At 48.8% G+C, this 17,818-nt stretch overlaps 1 protein-coding gene across 1 annotated transcript; it reads left to right on the forward strand.

Annotated features, from left to right (window-relative positions):
* The first annotated feature begins 7,311 nt into the window (after nt 1-7,311).
* UBE2Q1 (ubiquitin conjugating enzyme E2 Q1) lies at nt 7,312-15,947 on the forward strand. The gene is given in 14 exon segments (XM_024116219.3): nt 7,312-7,444; nt 7,447-7,694; nt 9,953-10,057; nt 10,392-10,496; nt 11,149-11,199; nt 12,799-12,939; nt 13,164-13,248; nt 13,515-13,575; nt 13,766-13,856; nt 13,967-14,025; nt 14,107-14,155; nt 14,448-14,543; nt 14,918-14,984; nt 15,456-15,947. Coding segments are annotated over 14 exon segments (1,266 nt in total). The 5' UTR covers nt 7,312-7,368; the 3' UTR covers nt 15,488-15,947.
* Nucleotides 15,948-17,818: the final 1,871 nt, after the last annotated feature.

A 17,818-nucleotide genomic window follows, 5' to 3' on the forward strand; every position in this document is an offset into this window, starting at 1 on the left:
CGCTCCACGGCTTGTGGGATCTTCCCGGACCGGGGCACGAACCCGTGTCCCCTGCATCCGTGTCCCCTGCATCGGCAGGCGGACTCTCAACCACTGCGCCACCAGGGAAGCCCAGGACTGAAATCTTTTAACATGTAGAGGAAAATTCCTCTCTAAAAGCTCAGCCAAAAGCAATTTATTTACATGTACTTAGTTCCTGGAATTGAGGAGGAAAAGCAAGACAAGTATCAGCAAAGGGCTGAAGAGGATGTGGGATGACTACAGGCCCCAAAATGCACATGGAAGTGGCCATAAAGCTGCACCACAAGCTCCAGGGCATGTGCATGTGTAAACATGTAATCATCTCTTAAGAATTCAAGAAATCTTGGAACCAACAAAAGACATAGAGAATAAAAACCTTAAGGAAAAGGGAAGGAATGTGTATAGTCACTCCACTTGGGAAAAGGGTCAAAGATGGGAAGAAGACACCCCCTTCAGTAATTCAGATCAACGTTTGTTGGGCATCTACTGTATGGGTGTTGAAGCAGTGATCAAAAAAGACCTAGTCCCAGCTATTAAGGAGATCACAATTTGGTGGCAAAGACTTGTTACACGGTGGCTGCTCTAGTAGAGTATAAACAAGGTGCTTTGGAAGCAGAGAGGAGAAAGAGGTTCATAGTGACTGAGAGCCTGGAGGGGATGGAGATGAAAATTGAGATTGGAAAGATGAGAAAGCCAATAAGACAAAGGTGGCTAAAAGGCGTTCAAACTCCTGAAAGAGAGAGACAGGGAGCTTTACATGTAGATAGTACTTAATACTTTCATCTTTTGGTGGAAGCTGGGTGATTGAAGAAGGCTGTGAAAGTCTTCTCTTATGAAAATCTCTCTCTGGAGTGGTTGCTTGTCTCTGTATTGATAGACTGGAAAGTCATTTGCTGGCCTGAAGCCCTTGGTCACTCTGTGATGCTCCTCTCAGGTCAGTCAGGGCAGCCTGTTCCCCTTGACCTCTACCTTTTCTTTTCAAATTCCCCAGCTTTTATTTCAAGTGTAATTCCAGCCTGGCAGGGAGTGAGTCCTCTGAGCACAACCAGTCAGTGGCCGAGGAGAACTGGAACACCATCCCTCACTCCCTCATGTCTCCCACACATACCCCTTCCATATTCACCAGGGAGAGAGGGCAGGTCCAGAACCATGCAGAGTGATGGATACATAAAGGAGTAGCAGCCCTCAGGCAAAAGAGTGACCAGGCAAGGTTTTGGTGGGACACTCCCAGTGCCTCTGATGGTAAGGAACATTTTCTCTTGAAAGGCATTACAATGTTATTTTCCTTTAAGATATTTTAAATTTAAAAACTTACTACCAGAGTAATACATATCCAGAAAGAGCAACTGGAAAACACAAGTTAGCAAAACATAAACTAGATTCATAATCTTACCTCCTAGCAAAAAAATCGCTGTTAGCATTTCATATATATACAGTATATCTCCACATTTATCTATGTGTACTTAGATATAATATACATGCAAAAAGTATGTAAATTATAAGTGTACAGCTAGATAAATTTTCACAACATGAACACAGCCGTGTAACTTCCACCTAGATTTTAAAAAAAAGAGAACGTTACCAATATCCAGAAGCCCCCCACTATGTTCCCTCCAGGCATTATTCCCTCCTCTTGGAAAATAACGTCATGGGGGGGAGGGAGGAATGGGGAGTGACTGCCTAAGAGGTAGTGCTTGAAGTTCTGCAACTAGAGAGAGGTGATGGTTACCCAACTTTGTGAATGTATTGCATGCCACGGAATTGCACACTTTAAAATGGTTGAAATGATAAATTTTATGTTATGGGTATTTTCCCACAATTAAAAAAAAATGACCAAAAAAAAGTAAACACTATTCTGACTTCTAATAGCATAGATCAACTTTGCCTGATGAATTTTATATAAATGGAATCATAATCTTTTGTGGATTTTCTTTTTTTTCCCAACATTATGTTAGTAAGAATCAAGGGCATTGTTGAATGTAGTTGTAGTTCATTCAACTTCACTGCTGTAGACTATTCCACTGTATAAATATACCATTGTTTTTCCATTCCACCAGATAGAAATTTGGGTTGTTTTCTCTTTTGGACTATTAAAAATAATACCGCTATGAACATTCTTGTTCATGTTTTTGGTGTACAAATATATGTATTTTCATTTACTTTTTAAAAAGGAGCACACAGTAAAATAGCTCTGTAACCTTCCTTTTTTATTTACTATTTCTGAAACACCTCTCTATACCAATAATTATTCTTTGATAACTATTTTTAACAGCTGCATTGTATTCCATTGTAGGTAAATGTTTGCACATACCTTTAATAGTTTCCAAGTGAAATTGCTGAATCAAAGGTTTTTTTAGTTTTTTGATTATTTAATCACTTATTGCTAAATTGACCTCCAGAAGGATTGATACTATTAGGGTTACCCTGGAGCCCCAGGCTAAAGCACCCATGACCAACACCTCTACGATCTTGCCTGTGCTGAGCCCCTTCCTTGTCCTCTTCCCCTCTTCTCCTAAGTCATTCCTCCTTTGTCTTAGGCATTTCTTCCCAACCTCCTTCTACTTTAGGGCCAGTTCTTTAAAAACATCCCCTCATTTCCATCCAAGTAACTTCTACTTTCACATTCTTTCTTGGGAGTTAATCCTGGCTACTAGCGCCCTTCAAGGCCCTTACCCTCCTTCATCCCTGTTATTGCATTTGTCACATTGTATTACAGTTGATTACATCTGGCTCCACTTCATCCATTACCACCTGCTCCTAAGAGCAGGGGTAAGAAATACAACAAAAATGATAACAAGAGTAGCAGCTGTCATGTGAGGAGCCAGGAATCAAGCCAGGCTCTCCCCACAGGGACTGAGCTTACTTGTCTCTGCACCCCCAGTGTTTATTACAGTTCCTGGCAAAGAGCAAGGGCTCGGGACGCGTTTGTTGAGTCAGTGACAGAATGCTGTGCTTCTGGGAGCAACTCAAAGGAGAAGGCTGCTCACTCTGCCCAAAACAAGTGCATCTGTTCACTCTGATAAGACATGACCTTTTGGAGAAGAAAAAAAAATCTCTGTAATTCATTTTCCATAGAGCAGCCAGAGTGATTTTTTTTTTTTTTTTTTTGCCTTGTGGGATCTTAGTTCCCCCGCCAGGGATCGAACCTGGGCCCACGGCAGTGAAAGCACCAAGTCCCAATCACTGGACCACCAGGGAATTCCCCAGAGTGATCTTTTACTATTTTAAATCAGATCATGCCACTCCCTGCTTCAAATCTTTCAATGGTTTCCGGCTGTACTTCGAATAAAACCCAAAAACTTACTGTGGTCTCTATTCTTCATTGGTCTCATCTCCTACCCCTCTTTCTCTTCTTTCATGAGACTCAAGCTATGCTGATCCTCTATTTTTTAAAAAATGAGCTCTTACTGTGTGCACTGGACTGAGCACTTTTCATGTGTTATCTCACGTAATCCTCCCAACAACCTTATGAGGTAGGGTGGTTTCCATGTTCGAGATGCTGAAAGTGAAGCATGACAGGCTAACTTGCCCAGGGTCACACCACTAGCAGCTGGCAGAGCTGGGGTTCAAAGCCCATGCTCTCAGCCGGTATATCATGAGCCTCCTGCTTCTAGACCACGCCACCTTTGTTCTCACTCAGGGTCTTGAAGGTTGGCTCTCCCTGATGGAATGCTCTTTGCCAGTTCCTCCCAGGCCTGCCTTCTCTTCATCAGATCTCAGCTCAAACCCCACCTCCCTAGGGAGAACTCCCCTGACTACTGGACTTAAAGTAACCCCCAGTCATTCTCTCCCACATGACCCTGCTTTAATTCCTTGCCTCTACTTACCAGTCTGATATTCCTCCGGTTATTTTATTCATAACTCCTTGCACTTAGAATGTAAGTGCCATGGGAGCTGGGATACTGTTTGTCTACTGCTGTCTATTCATACCTTGAACAGTGTCTGACACATGACAAAGCTCCATAAATGTTTACTGAATGGTGAGTACCTCTTGACTTTGTGGCAGTAACAGTAATCATAGCAGTTGCAGGGTTTAGCATTTGCTGAGCAATGTACTATGTGCCCAGCACTGTAAGATGTGTTAATCATCTTAACATATCCCATTTCATCTACACTGGCACAATGATCCACGCTGCAAGTCAGAGTGTCATACCCATTTTACAGATAAGGAAACTGCATTTCACAGAAATTAAATAACTTGCCCAGGGTCACAGAGCTACCAAAGCAGAGAAGCTCAAATCTAAACCCAGTTCTGTCTGACTCCCCAGTCTATGCTCTTTCCACTCAGCTGTGCTGCCCCCTTTATGGTCTAATTCAAAGGAGAGCTGTAGCTGACTCTCTCGTTAACACCTATGGCTCTGCCTCTCTCCCAAACTCAGAACCCACACCCCACTGCATGTCCGGGAGATTGTCCACATCGCCCTCCCTCCACACACTCAATGTGTTTATAACTCTCCACCTTTCCCACAAAGTTTAGCTCTCCTTTGAGAAGTCTTACCCTCTGTTAGCACTACTACCATTAGTTACCCAGGCATCCAGAGCCTCTCAAAATTCTAGTGACTTTTTGATCTTCCTGCATCTTAAAATAAAGCCCAAGTTCCTAAACATGGGTTTGAATATCTGCCAAGACTTAACCCCTGCCTAGCTTACCTGCATCACTCTCTTCCTCACCCTAGACACAGGCCTACTTTCCGTTCCTCCAGCTTGCCACAGTCCTACCTCGGTACCTTTGCACATGCCACCCCTTCTGTCTCAGACAGTGTCCAGTCTATCCTCCCTTAGGTAATTCTACTTACCCTTCAAAATTTAGCATATCACTTGTTCAGGGAGGCCTTCCCAGATCTCTAGTCTTGTTCTTTGAGGCACTTACCGTAACTGCAATTAAGTGGATGGATGTGTAACAAACAACTCATGAAGTATTTGACTTTCTCCCAGCCTGAATACATGGAAAAGGTGAAGACTGGGTCTGTCTCGCTCAGTGCTGCATTCCCAGTGCGTCACGTGTCACAGATGCTCAGTACATATTTGTTCTTCTCTAATGAGTTTGCTTTGTCAGCTCCACCTTTATCATGTCTGTTTCCCCCAATAGAATGTAAGCTCCGAGGGCAGGGATTTTTTTGTTGTATTCACTCCTGTTCCCCTAGCACACAAGTGTTCATTAAATTAGTATATCCATAACTTCCTTTCCATTTCTAATGCCCCTGCCCTACACATCTCAGCAGAACACCAGGTATGACTCCCCATTAGGCTTCTAGATGCCAGAGGACTGTCCCAGCCAGGGAGCTGAAATGCTGAACACACCAGCAGAGGAAGCGACTGAGCTCATCCCAGTGACCACGACTTGAGTTTCCTCCCTGTGGGCTTTAGAGTCTGTGCAACATTGTGAGACTGTCTCATCATGTTGTTTTCTTGTAATTAAAACTCTTTATAAAATATGGAATTTAGGATCTTCCAAATGGTTGCATTTGTGGTTTTCTTGGGTAAGGGCTAAGAGTCAGTGGACATGTGAAAACTTCTTGAGAAAGCATCAGAGGAAGGCAGAGATGGGTAAGGCATGGACTTTGGAGACATGCCCAGGAACTCTCCTTACTAGCTGTAAATCCTTGGGCAGTCACTCCTTTTCCCCTCTTGTAAAACAGGGATAAAAATGCTTCCCTTGCAATGTTGCTGGCTGGGGGGTGGGGTGGGGGCGTGGGGTGGGTTAGAAATATTTGCAGGATACCCTGACTCAGGAAGCGCTCAGTAAACGGGAATTCTTTTCTTTTTAAATTGATGTTAATTGATTTACAATACTGTGTTAGTTTGGGGTATACAGCAAAGTGATTCAGATATATATCAATATATATATATCTTTTTCAGATTATTTTCTATTATAGGTTATTACAAGATACTGAATATAGTTCAATTAACGGGAATTCTTACCACAGCCTTTTATGCCCCCAACTTGCACATTGAGACACAGAGGTGACATGTAGCTAACTGTTCAGCCTCCCCAAAGGAGATAAATAGCCCCAGGAGGACCAGGAACACATCTCAATCATCTTTGAATACCCAGAGCCCAGCTTAGCCAAAGGCCTTTATCAACCGCCACTGACAATATAAATGAATAGCCCAGCACAAAGAACCGAAGTGCACAGTCAGCTTCCAACAAAGGCTAACTCATTTCAGTCCAAGTGAAAGGAGAAGGTGGCAATCCGGCCAGCTTCTCAAGCGCCGAGTTGGCTCGGTAGAATCCATCAGGCCCTACCACGGGCTAACACCAGCCCTTGGCAAAGGAACCTCACCCAGCTTGGCCCTTTGTGATAGTGCCACCTAGCGAGGCCCCGGAGGCACTGCCACCTACTCCCGGCAATGCCAGGACCACTGCGACAAGGTGTTAGCCGGTGAGACTTGGGACTGGGATTGTGATCTCCTTTCGTCTTATTGCCTGGTTAATGGTTTAGACTAGTGCTGCTCTCCTTTCAAGACCCGGCAGAGGAAGCCCGTGTCGTCCCTCCCCACCCGCCTCGTCCAGACCCAAGGAATCTGATAAGCGCGAAGAGTGAGCTATCGTCTACCCGTCGTACATTAATTGACCACCGATCCCTTCGTGATCTCCTTCGTGATCTCCTCGTATCCAATCCTTGGGAGCAGGCAAAGCAAGCATTATTATCCTCATCAAAGTCATCGTACAGATGAGGAAACTGAGGGAAGGTGGTTAATCCAAGGTCACGGAACGTCCGATAACCCAAGCCTCCTGTAACCGGGTCCCTGGTTCCTTCCCCAATCACACGCCCCTCATTTCAGTGTGTCCCCAAGGGGGCAAAGCATCAGGGACCCTGCGCCGAGGACAGGCGTGTGAGCGCAGGATAAATACGGTACAGCGGCGCCCGCAGCTCTCCCACTTTCTTTTCTGCCCACCAAGCGCCCGGCACGTTCACAGCGGCTCACGGCGGGGGAAGAGGGGCCCAAAGCAGGAAACAGGGTCCCGCGCGGGTAGCCCCTGGGAGCACGCGGCGCCGGGTCACGTGAGAGGGGAGAGGCGGCGAGAGCCGTGGCTCGCACGCACGTACGCCGTACGTAAACACGCACTGAGGCGCTGAAAGCTGCGAGCGCGAAGCCCTCGGTCACATGTGGAGGGTGGCAGGGGAGAACAAGGGGGCGGGAAGGAGAGAGGTGTCACGTGAGGGAGGTCAGAGCAGCGAGGTCACGTGAGGGGGACAGAGGCGGGGCCGCCGAGGAGGAGGAGGAGGGGCGCGCGGCTTCCGGCGGCTGGAGGGGCCGAACGGCTGCGGCGGCGGCGGCGGAGCCCGGAGCGGAGGCCGGAGGCTCCCGGCCCGCCGGCCCCGGAGCGGAGCGGAGCGGAGGATGCAGCAGCCGCAGCCGCAGGGGCAGCAGCAGCCGGGGCCGGGGCAGCAGCTGGGGGGCCAGGGGGCGGCGCCGGGGCCGGGGGCGGCCCGGGGGGGGGCCCGGGGCCGGGGCCCTGCCTGAGGCGGGAGCTGAAGCTGCTCGAGTCCATCTTCCACCGCGGCCACGAGCGCTTCCGCATTGCCAGCGCCTGCCTGGACGAGCTGAGCTGCGAGTTCCTGCTGGCTGGGGCCGGAGGGGCCGGGGCGGGGGCCGCGCCCGGACCGCATCTCCCCCCACGGGGGTCGGTGCCTGGGGATCCCGTCCGCATCCACTGCAACATCACGGTGAGGATACCCTCGCGTGCGCGTCTCTGGGGGGGCTCTTGTCTGGGACTCAGGATCACCCCACACAGCTTTTTGCTCTCCAAAGACCTGGGAGGCCGAATCCCCTCTCGGGGCTTGGCTCTTTTTCTCCAGGTTACACTTGTTTCTGCTGTGCACCCAGAATCTCTACTCTTCATGGTCAGGGACACCCCGACATATGGCGCCTCGACTACCCCTTTTTACTAACCCACCCAAATCCCAAGGTTCATGATTTTGGCTCATTTTGGCTACTTCACGACTTTACCTTTGACCCCTGGGAATGCCCCTCTCCCCACCTCTGTCATCTTAAGGTTCCAGGTCTCTGCATTGACCTTAGCTGGAAGGACCTGGCTTGGAACTCTGCAGATTTCAGTGATGCCCCCTTCTCAGTAGTACCTTTGATTTAGGAGTTGCCACCTGTGAGATCCCTGCCCAGGCATCTCTCATTCAACTCCTCTTTGCTCTCTGAATTTTACCAGGTGATGGTTTGCAGTTTAGTGACTCCTCTTCTTCCTCTCCTTTGGATTCCCTTTTATTCTGGTGTAACCTCTAACTCTCGTCCTTTTGCCCCAGCTGGTAGCTGCCACTCCCCTCCTGTTCTCTATGGATATCTCCAGTTGCCCTGGGTTGTTGCCTTTCCTGCTAATGATGGTGAAGTGCAAGGGCTATCCCATTTATTCTGAGCGGTAACAGTTCCTTTTCTCCCAGTGAACATCATTCCATCCTAGGCGTGCAGGACTAGGAGACACCTTACCTCTCCTGCCTAGGCTACCCTCAAACATCCTGTGAAGAGGGTTGGCCTCTGATAATCTGGGAATGCCCGATACCGCATGGTATAGCACTTACAGTGATTGATACCACCTGGTGTGATAGTGTTCGCCCTGCTGGGAGCACTGGATAGCAAGCCAGGAGACAGTACTTAATCCAGGCAGGCAGACTGCAAATGGGAGTAGTCTGGGGAAAGACAGACTTGTGAATTGTGTGACACTTTGGGGCTTGAATTCAATTTACATGGTTCTTGTTTTCTGTCCCTTTCTCCCATCAAACCAGGTCAAGGTTTGATGAGGCAAGCCTCAGCTTGGGTTGGATGGTCCCCCCCACCCCCAAAACTCGTGTGTTCCATTTTCCTCTCCCATCTTTTTTCGTACTAAAAAGTTGAGATTGAAGGACTCTGTGGTTCCGTGAGCTGAAGACTTGAGCATCTTTGATAATGTTTTCCTCCAGCATTGAGGATTAGCGCCATGGCAGAGTTAAGACCCCTGGTAGAAGAAGATAAGGTTTCCTCAGCATATGTGGAAACTTCAGGGGTCGATTTTGTACCTGAATTATGCTTCCAATTCCTTAAGGGTAGGTTTGCCCCCTTCTAGCTGCCTTCCCAGTTGTCAGAGCCCATCTACTGACTTTGTCCCTGGAAGGAGGTTAGTTAGAAGATTCTCAGTCAGACTCTCTGTGGCCCCTATAAAGAAGACTTGGCCTGAACTGGCCCCCTTGGTTTGGGCAGAGGGGGAGTCTGGTCAGGCTGCATTTGGCACGGTGGCTCAGGAATGCTGGGAATGTTAGTAGCGTAGGTTTCTTTCTCCCAGCCTGCCATGTGGAGCCCTACAGCCTATGCCTGGACTGAGGGTGGCAGTTTCCCAAGGGAGAGGTGGGGAGAAGTGGCCTTTGAGGGGTTCTGTTGGGAGTGAGGTGGGAAGATTCTTCCTGCTACCCTTTTACGTTTAGGTTCTGGAGACATAATCTAGTTTCTAATCGCTCCTTCCCCAGCTAAAATGAAAGTAATCTGTGGTCTTTGCTTTTTTTCTGTCAGTGTGATTGTGATGAGGTGATCCCTTCCTCAACTGGTTAAGGAGGGTCAGGGGCCTCTGTGTTGGGTGTGGGAGAACTTCAGGTCTGGAACTTGTGGAGGCAGCAAAGGAGATAGGAAGTCTCCCTCACTGTTAGCAGGGTTTGGCTCTGCTGCTTTCTCTGATGTTTACTCTTGAGAAAATAAAGAAAGGGACTGGGCTTCTTGGAAAGGGTCCTCCCAGTGACTTTTTCTCCTGGTCTGGGATTTGTTGGGAAGCTGCTTGGTTAGATAATGACCTGCTGCGCTGGGCTTGTATGTGTGTGTTTGAGGGGAGAGGGGCGGGGGGGACGGTGGAGAGCGAAGGGACTAGAAGTCTTGGTGCGTGGAAGGCAGGCCAAGTCTAGCTTTCCCCAGTCTCCCGTCTTGACTGCTCTCCCTGCTCTTTTCCCCTTAGGAGTCATACCCTGCTGTGCCCCCCATCTGGTCAGTGGAGTCCGATGACCCTAACTTGGCTGCTGTCTTGGAGAGGCTGGTGGACATAAAGAAAGGGAATACTTTGGTGAGGGGGCCAGGGTGTTGAGGTGGGAGTGCATTTTCCTCCTGTGACACCCATGCCATGAAAACATCCTGTGAAAGATGTCTCTGGAAAGTGGGTGGTGCAGTAGCCTGTACATTTGAGGCAGACGTCTTAGGGGAGTTGCTTCCCAAAGCCAGAGGGAGAACCTTGCACCAGTCCCAGGGTTCGTCCCCTAAGCTCCTCCCCATGGCCGTATGGTCTGAGTTTTAGAGAACTAGGTACCAGTTTGGGGGCTGAGACAAGAGCTCACCCATGTACCTGTCCAGATTGGGGTGGGGAAGGAGCGTTTGATGTCACTGTGGTCCCCTACCCCCAGCTATTGCAGCATCTGAAGAGGATCATCTCCGACCTGTGTAAACTCTATAACCTCCCTCAGCATCCAGATGTGGAGATGCTGGATCAGCCCTTGCCAGCAGAGCAGGTGAGCATCGGAGGAGGGGCTTTGGACCCTGTTAATGCAGAGTTGCCCCACAGACAGCATTCAAAAAATGCATGTTACTTCAGATGAACGTGCAGTAGTTTCTCTCCAGCCCTACTCCAAACACGTACACATATCATGACTCTTGGCCTCTTCTCCAGATGGGAATCTAGCTAAATGGGGCACTAGTAGCTTCACCTCTCTGATCAAAACTCACTCTTCTGGGCAGGATCATCCCTCATGGGGGGATAAGGGGGTGGATTTTTACCATTAGCAGTAGGTAGCCATTGGGGCCCGAGGTCCGTTGTTAAGATCCAAGAATGCAGTATCAGTCTAGAGATGATTAAGTAAAGGAGGGGTTCTTGAGGAGATAAAATTGGGATTTGTGAGTTAGGTGACAGAAACAGCCATTGTGCTTCTCTTTTATTCTTTGGCATATGGTGGTAGAGGAGTAATGGGCTGGTAGTGAAGTCATTCCCTAGGCTGTTGCTTCCACTCAGTTCTGGCTGATGGAGAGGCTGGTAGCATTATGGCCAGGCGCACATTATGGCCAGGCGCACAGCTTCCAGACCCAGAGGCTCAGGGGAGTAGGTCAGAGGCTGCATTCTAGGAAACCACCGGGGTCTGATCTCCCTCTTTCCCCCCGCCACTGCAGTGTACACAGGAAGATGTATCTTCGGAAGATGAAGATGAAGAGATGCCTGAGGTAGGCTTCCACCCAAGGCGGCACTGGTAGGAAGAAGCTCTTTCCGTCAGCAGCATTGAGTCCCAGCTGTGTACAGAGCTCCAGTCTAGACCTGGGGAGAGAAAAATACCAAAGGAAATAAAGACAGATTTACTGACCTGGAGGAACAGCAGTGTAGTAGAGGAGGAGACAGGGCACCCATATCCAACCACTGAAGACAGTTAAGTGCAAATCTGTTTACACTGAATAGTCAAGAAGTTAATCGCAGATGGCTTTGTAGTCAGACCTGAGCTGGCATCCTGTATCTCCTAATTCTCTTAATTGGGGAATTTTACCTACTCTCACTAAGCTACAGTTTTCCTTATTTATATAATGTGATTATAACAACTACTACATAGGGTTGTCTTTAAGATTAAATAAGGGATTGCATGTAAAATGCTCCATTCAGTACATGATAAATGCTAAATAACTTATCTGATATATTCTCTAAAAACATACTTTTGCAGAATATAACATAATGGTTAAGAACTTGAACTTCAGAGTCAGACAGAATTTGATTCACATTCTTAGTTCTATTAAGAGGTGTGTGACTTTGGGCATAATAACTAACCTCACCTAGACCTCAGCTTCCTCATCTGTAAAATGGGGGTAATGATAGAATAATGGCATGGTGGTTATAAAAATTAAATGAGCTAGTGTGTATAGCATCTAGTATGGTATCTGACATATAATTAAACATTCAGTAGATATCAACAACTAATGTAGTAATTAGGAGGTTAGTATTAACATATCTTGCTAGAGTGAGATCACTGATCACTTTGTTTCTCTGCACTGAATTAACATCCCAGGTCCTGCAACTTCTGTAACACTGTCAGGGTCTTAAGCCTCACAAAGGGCTGGGGATACCTGGAACATTCTCCTCTCAGACAGCGGACAGCCCTCCCAAGTCTGACTGAGAGGTGCTGAATCCTGGCTATAGGCTCCTCCCCCATGTACAGTGAACTACTTCCTCACTTAGAGCAGGGCAAATAGGGACTAATTCTGTTCTTGACCTCTACCATCTGCCTTTCTGGACCTCCTTCCTTATTTCCATCTTGGCACTGGGTACCTCTGCATACCTCATCAGGCCCAGCACTTGGGAAGGCAGGAGATTTCTGATCCAGCTTTCTCCTTTAGACCTGGAGTCCTGAGAACTCCTGGGTACAAAAGTCACCTGATGAAACATGAGCTTTGAGTCACAGCGTCAGGCTAAAGTCATTCTAGGAATTAAGGAAGAGTTTCTGCTGCCAAGGGAGAGCTTTAGGGATGGTTGGAGCAGGGTAGGTCTGGGGAACAAGAGAGCTGAGCCTGCTCGCTTTCCCTAGGCCCTTAACGCAGCTCTGCAGCTTGAGAATTGAATAGGAGGAGAGATTTGCCACAGCCTTTAGATTGTGGAGGGAATGGGACTGGGAGTCTTCCAGCAGTGGAAAGAGTATTTTACTCATTAGCCTGCCAGACAAACTACTGTTCCTTGACCTGCAGCTCCAGGTCAAGTGGGACTGGGAAGGCGATGGCCCCTCTCCACAACGTGTGTTGGTTTCTTTCCTCCTCTATCCCACTCCCACCCCACACCTCCCCCAGGACACAGAAGACCTAGATCACTATGAAATGAAAGAAGAAGAGCCAGCTGAGGGTAAGAAATCTGAAGATGACGGCATCGGAAAAGAAAACTTGGCCATACTAGAGAAAATTAAAAAGAACCAGAGGCAAGATTACTTAAATGTACGTGTCCTCTAGGGAGAAGCTGGGCCAAGGGGTCGGCTGGTGCTGGCTGGGAGGTGGTAGGCATCGAGTATCAGTCTGGGGAACAGAATCCACTTTTGGGTGGGTTATGGGTGTGCCTCATCCTTGCCTAAATCCTCGCTACCAGACTGCCCCTGAGGTCTAGTACGGTGTTTCTAAGCACATGACCGTGAGATGTTCTGTCCTCCATCCCTCCCTTGTAGGGTGCGGTGTCTGGCTCGGTGCAGGCTACTGACCGGCTGATGAAGGAGCTCAGGGATATATACCGATCACAGAGTTTCAAAGGCGGTGAGTTTGCCTCAGAGAGGGGTCTGAACATGAGCTTCTCATAAAGAAGGACGTGATGGTGGCAGCAGATGCACGGATGCTTATGAAGTTTTCAGGCCAAGGACGGAACACCCTCACTCCAGTGGCTTAGATTGGATGCATGTCTATCTGGGGTGAACCTGGAGCCTTTGACCTTTTTTTCTCAGCATGGGAGAGGGATCTGCGTCGGGGACCACTCGTCACTTGGACCATCACCTGATGACACCCATGTTCTTCCCTCCTTCCAGGAAACTATGCAGTCGAACTCGTGAATGACAGTCTGTATGATTGGAATGTCAAACTCCTCAAGTGAGTGGGGACTGTGGGATTGGAAAAGAAGTTGAGTAGTGAGTGGAGCCATTGTGGTGGGAGTCTCCAGGGCCATCCCAGGGAGCGGGGTGGGCAGTGGCTTGGCCCTCTGTTGCGCGCCCAGGGTCGGTGGGAGCCTCGAGGCTCCTGAGCTGGACCTGGAGCTGAGCCTGAACTCGTTGCTTCCTAGAGTTGACCAGGACAGCGCTTTGCACAACGATCTCCAGATCCTCAAAGAGAAAGAAGGAGCTGACTTCATCCTACTAAACTTTTCTTTTAAAGTAAGGTCTTCCTTTCAAGTCCATCCCTGGCCTAGGCTTCCTTCTCCACCTTACAGTGCTGCAGAGGGCACTGGCCTCCCCTCCCTGATCGTTGCCTCTGTCTCTCTCAGGATAACTTCCCCTTTGACCCGCCGTTTGTCAGGGTTGTGTCTCCAGTCCTGTCCGGAGGGTGAGTAGCTCAGTAAGGGCAGAGGGTGAGGAAGGGTGGGGAGCTTTTGCCAGTCACAGCTGACTAACCTTTCTTCTACAGGTATGTTCTGGGTGGAGGTGCCATCTGCATGGAACTTCTCACCAAGCAGGTGATCCTGTCTCTCATTCTTGGCCTGGCTGGCCTGGGCAGGGCTAGGCTGAGCTTTAACCACCCTCCCCCGCCCCCCACCCCCCACCCCCCGGGTTGGGCGATGGGCACAACGTGGCCCTTGCATTCTGCCTCGCAGGGCCTGTACCCCACTGACCTGGGCAAACAGGTGATGGCCATTCTGGGAGTGAAGGGCAGGGGCCCTTCTATAGGTGTAGCTGCTCTCTGGAGAACAAGCATAAGGTTTCTCTGGAAACTCCTGACTTGTTTGCTTTGTCCCTGTTGTTACTTAGGGCTGGAGCAGTGCCTACTCAATAGAGTCAGTGATCATGCAGATCAGTGCCACACTGGTGAAGGGAAAAGCACGAGTGCAGTTTGGAGCCAACAAAGTAAGGAGCCTGGACCTGGGCCTGGTGGGACTGGCTGGAGCCATACACACTTTAGGCCACTAGGAGGCCAAGGCGGACTTCTTTTAGGGACTGAGAGGATAAAATCTGTGGGCTGGCAGTATCGGATGAGTGGGCCTACGATGCCCGCAGTGGGAACAGGAGCAGGGCCTTGGTCTGAGGGGCAGCCTAGGACTTTGGGGAGGGTGCAGGTTTGGAAAGGGAAAGCTAGGGGATTGTGCCCTGAGGGGACCTCCCAGGTGGAAGGTATTTAGTGTGTCAACAGAGCATGGCGCTGGGAGCTGGGACTCCTGGGTGGCAACAAGGCCACAGCTGGCCTTGCTTGGTGGCCTGATTTAGTGGCTTCCTCTCCCTAGTCTCAATACAGCCTGACAAGAGCACAGCAGTCCTACAAGTCCTTGGTGCAGATCCACGAAAAAAACGGTGAGGCTGGTGCCACAACTCGAGATTCGGACTTTTGCCAAGCCTGAGGTTTCCACTTCCAGCCAAACAGCAAGAACCCCTTTTGGTTTCCAAGCGTTTACCACCCATTAACACAGCACCTGCCCCTGTTCTCCAAAGAAGTCAGTGAGGTGGGGGCTAACGTCCGCCACCTCTTCTCCAGTAAAGCACCAGCGGTCCATAGCGCCGGTAGACTCAGTGCTGCCCCTCTTCCCCACCACCCTGTGAGAAAGCTCATCTCACTCTGCTGTCATCTCAGGTTGGGCGCATCATTCTCCCTTTTCTTATAATCTCCAGGTAGGCAGTTTCTTACTTTCCCATACACCTTCTCCCCGCACTGGGGAGCCCTTTCTAGACTCTTTCCACCTTTGACCCTGGAGATGTCTTCAGTGATTGGGGCCGGGAGGGTGGACATCAGCCTCCACCTCACTGTTTTCTTCGGTTTCTTTGCAGGCTGGTACACACCCCCGAAGGAAGATGGCTAACCCGGGAGTGCCATCCCCTTCTTCCTTCCCCAGGCACCACTGGACCAATTACCTTTGAATGCTGTATTTGGATCTCACGCTGCCTCTGTGGTTCCCTCCCTCATTTTTCCTGGACGTGATAGCTCTGCCTATTGCAGGACAATGATGGCTATTCTAAACGCTAAGGAAAAAACAAACACACACAGAACTGTTTCAAGTACTCAAGACTGACTTACAGACCAACCAACCACCTGGCTGGAACCCTTGCTAGCAGGCATTCTTATAAAAGAAACTTTCGAGCCTCCTTATATTGCTGGAAACTCAGCTGTGCTCCAGACTAGAGCCTCCTTACCTATGCTATGGATTTTTAATTTATTTTCTCTTATTTCATGTACACTGCTTTTTTTGGTACAAGTGTATGATGGATGTGTATGAAAAAAAATGTATCTTTGGGAAAACAATTACAGTTTGTTAATTTGAAGATGCTGGTCTTGACTCATCTTTATTTTTATCCCCATGTCGCACCCCAGCCCCACTCCTGAACTACTTGAGCAGTGGGGGAGGGGCACCAAGTCCTCCGTGGCTTTGGTAGCTATGAGGGGCTGCTCTTTGCTGCTAAAGCCAGAGAAAGGTGGAGCTGAAGCATGCACCTGGCTCGCCCCTGAAGGCCTCTGGAGTGACCAGCACTTGTACCCATGGGAATGCAGAGCCTGGCCTGCTGAACCACAAAGTAGTAGGCTGAAATGATGACCTTAATTCTTAGGACTACTTTTCCAGTCGCAGATGTTTTCAAATTTCTAAGAAAAAAATAACAAGGAGGCCTAAGAGGCTGCTTCACAGAACTACTTTTTCAAATGAACTGAGTAGGGATGGGGGCAGAGTCTCAAGCATGTGTGTGACCTTTCTGGTCTCAGCAACATGCTGTGTAGCTAACACTCCAGTGTTCACTGGTTCCCCTCCCTCCCAGCAAGTGGCACTGAAGGGTGATGGTTGGTAGCTCCCTTGTTCCCCCCTCCCGTCTCTTGCTTCATCTGGTCTTATCAAAGAGGAGCCGTGTGGCTTGGAGACTGGATTCTTTTAAGGCACTCACTCATAAGGTGGGTCCTACTGGAAAGGGTCAGCTTTAAGGGGGTTGGTCTATGTACCTGCGTCCTTACCTCAGGCTCTGAGAACTGCTGGGGAGGGGAGTCTGCTGAGCTGAACCGTAGGTGCTGTGTCTGTTCCTGTTATTTAAAAGTACAGGCGTACTGTTTGCATGTGGTATGCGCTGCCTGCCTCTCCTGGTCAGTGAGCTTGATTTGAGGCAGAGGCAGCCTCTTTGGACCTACTCTGCCTACAGACTGGATGGTGACAAACGCCAGAGGCCAGGGATGGCTAAGTGAAGACAGTCATCTTAGAAAGCCCAAGCTTAGGACAGCCATCTGAGAACCTGTAAGATGCCAGAGTTCTGTAATGCTTTGTTTGACACAGCAATTTTAACACTGGTCATTTCTCCCCCTTTTAAGGGATCTTAATGTTTTGCTGCTTCAGGTGGACGGAGAGTTCACCAATCCCACTCAATGCTGCTCCTACTCCACCACACCCACCTGATACAGGGTGCTAATTTACGCTGAGGTGGAGATAAAGAGGCGACCCAAGGGGGAAACTCATTTCATGAAGCTGAAATCTGGTTTTCAAGGCCTCTGAGGCTTTCTTCGGAACTTATCACCAGCCCTGGCTGGAAAGTAGATTGTGCTTTTAGTAATGTGTACTGTGATCTGTCCTCAGTATAATGTATTTTGTAATGTATTTTTCTCATCTACCAAAGGATGAAACAAATAAAATTATTTAAATAGTTTGGCTCTAATCAAATTATTTGAAGAAATAATGGGATCCACATTCACCTGATGTAAAGGGAAGCACCAGCTCCTGTGCACTATAGCTATATAAACACCAACTCTAAGAAAGCCTTCCGCTTTTCTTGTCAAACCTAACAGTCCCTTTCATAACCTTACATTAGGCTGCTAATGAAGTTACACAGCATTAAAACTAAATAAATAAAATCAAGGCCACATCATCCTGAACCAATGTTCTGTCCACTAAGAAGGCAAAGAGAAAGGAAACAAAACTTATACCCTATGCAAGTGTGCGTCTATATCCCAGGCAGTGTCCGCACGGCCGGCACACGGCAGCTTCCCAGTCTCGCTGCTTCGGTTTTAGAGGGCAGCACTGGGGAGGGGTGGCTAGACAGAGGAATCAATCACCCCAAACGTGAAGCATGCCAACATTTATTCACCAAGGCGACGTGTCAATGTTTAAATGCTCCCTACCTGATCCTACAACAGAATGCCAGGAAAATTAATCAGTGGGCCC

The sequence above is a fragment of the Physeter macrocephalus genome, unplaced genomic scaffold, assembly GCF_002837175.3.
Source record: "Physeter macrocephalus isolate SW-GA unplaced genomic scaffold, ASM283717v5 random_1331, whole genome shotgun sequence".
Classification (NCBI taxonomy): Eukaryota; Metazoa; Chordata; class Mammalia; order Artiodactyla; family Physeteridae; genus Physeter; species Physeter macrocephalus.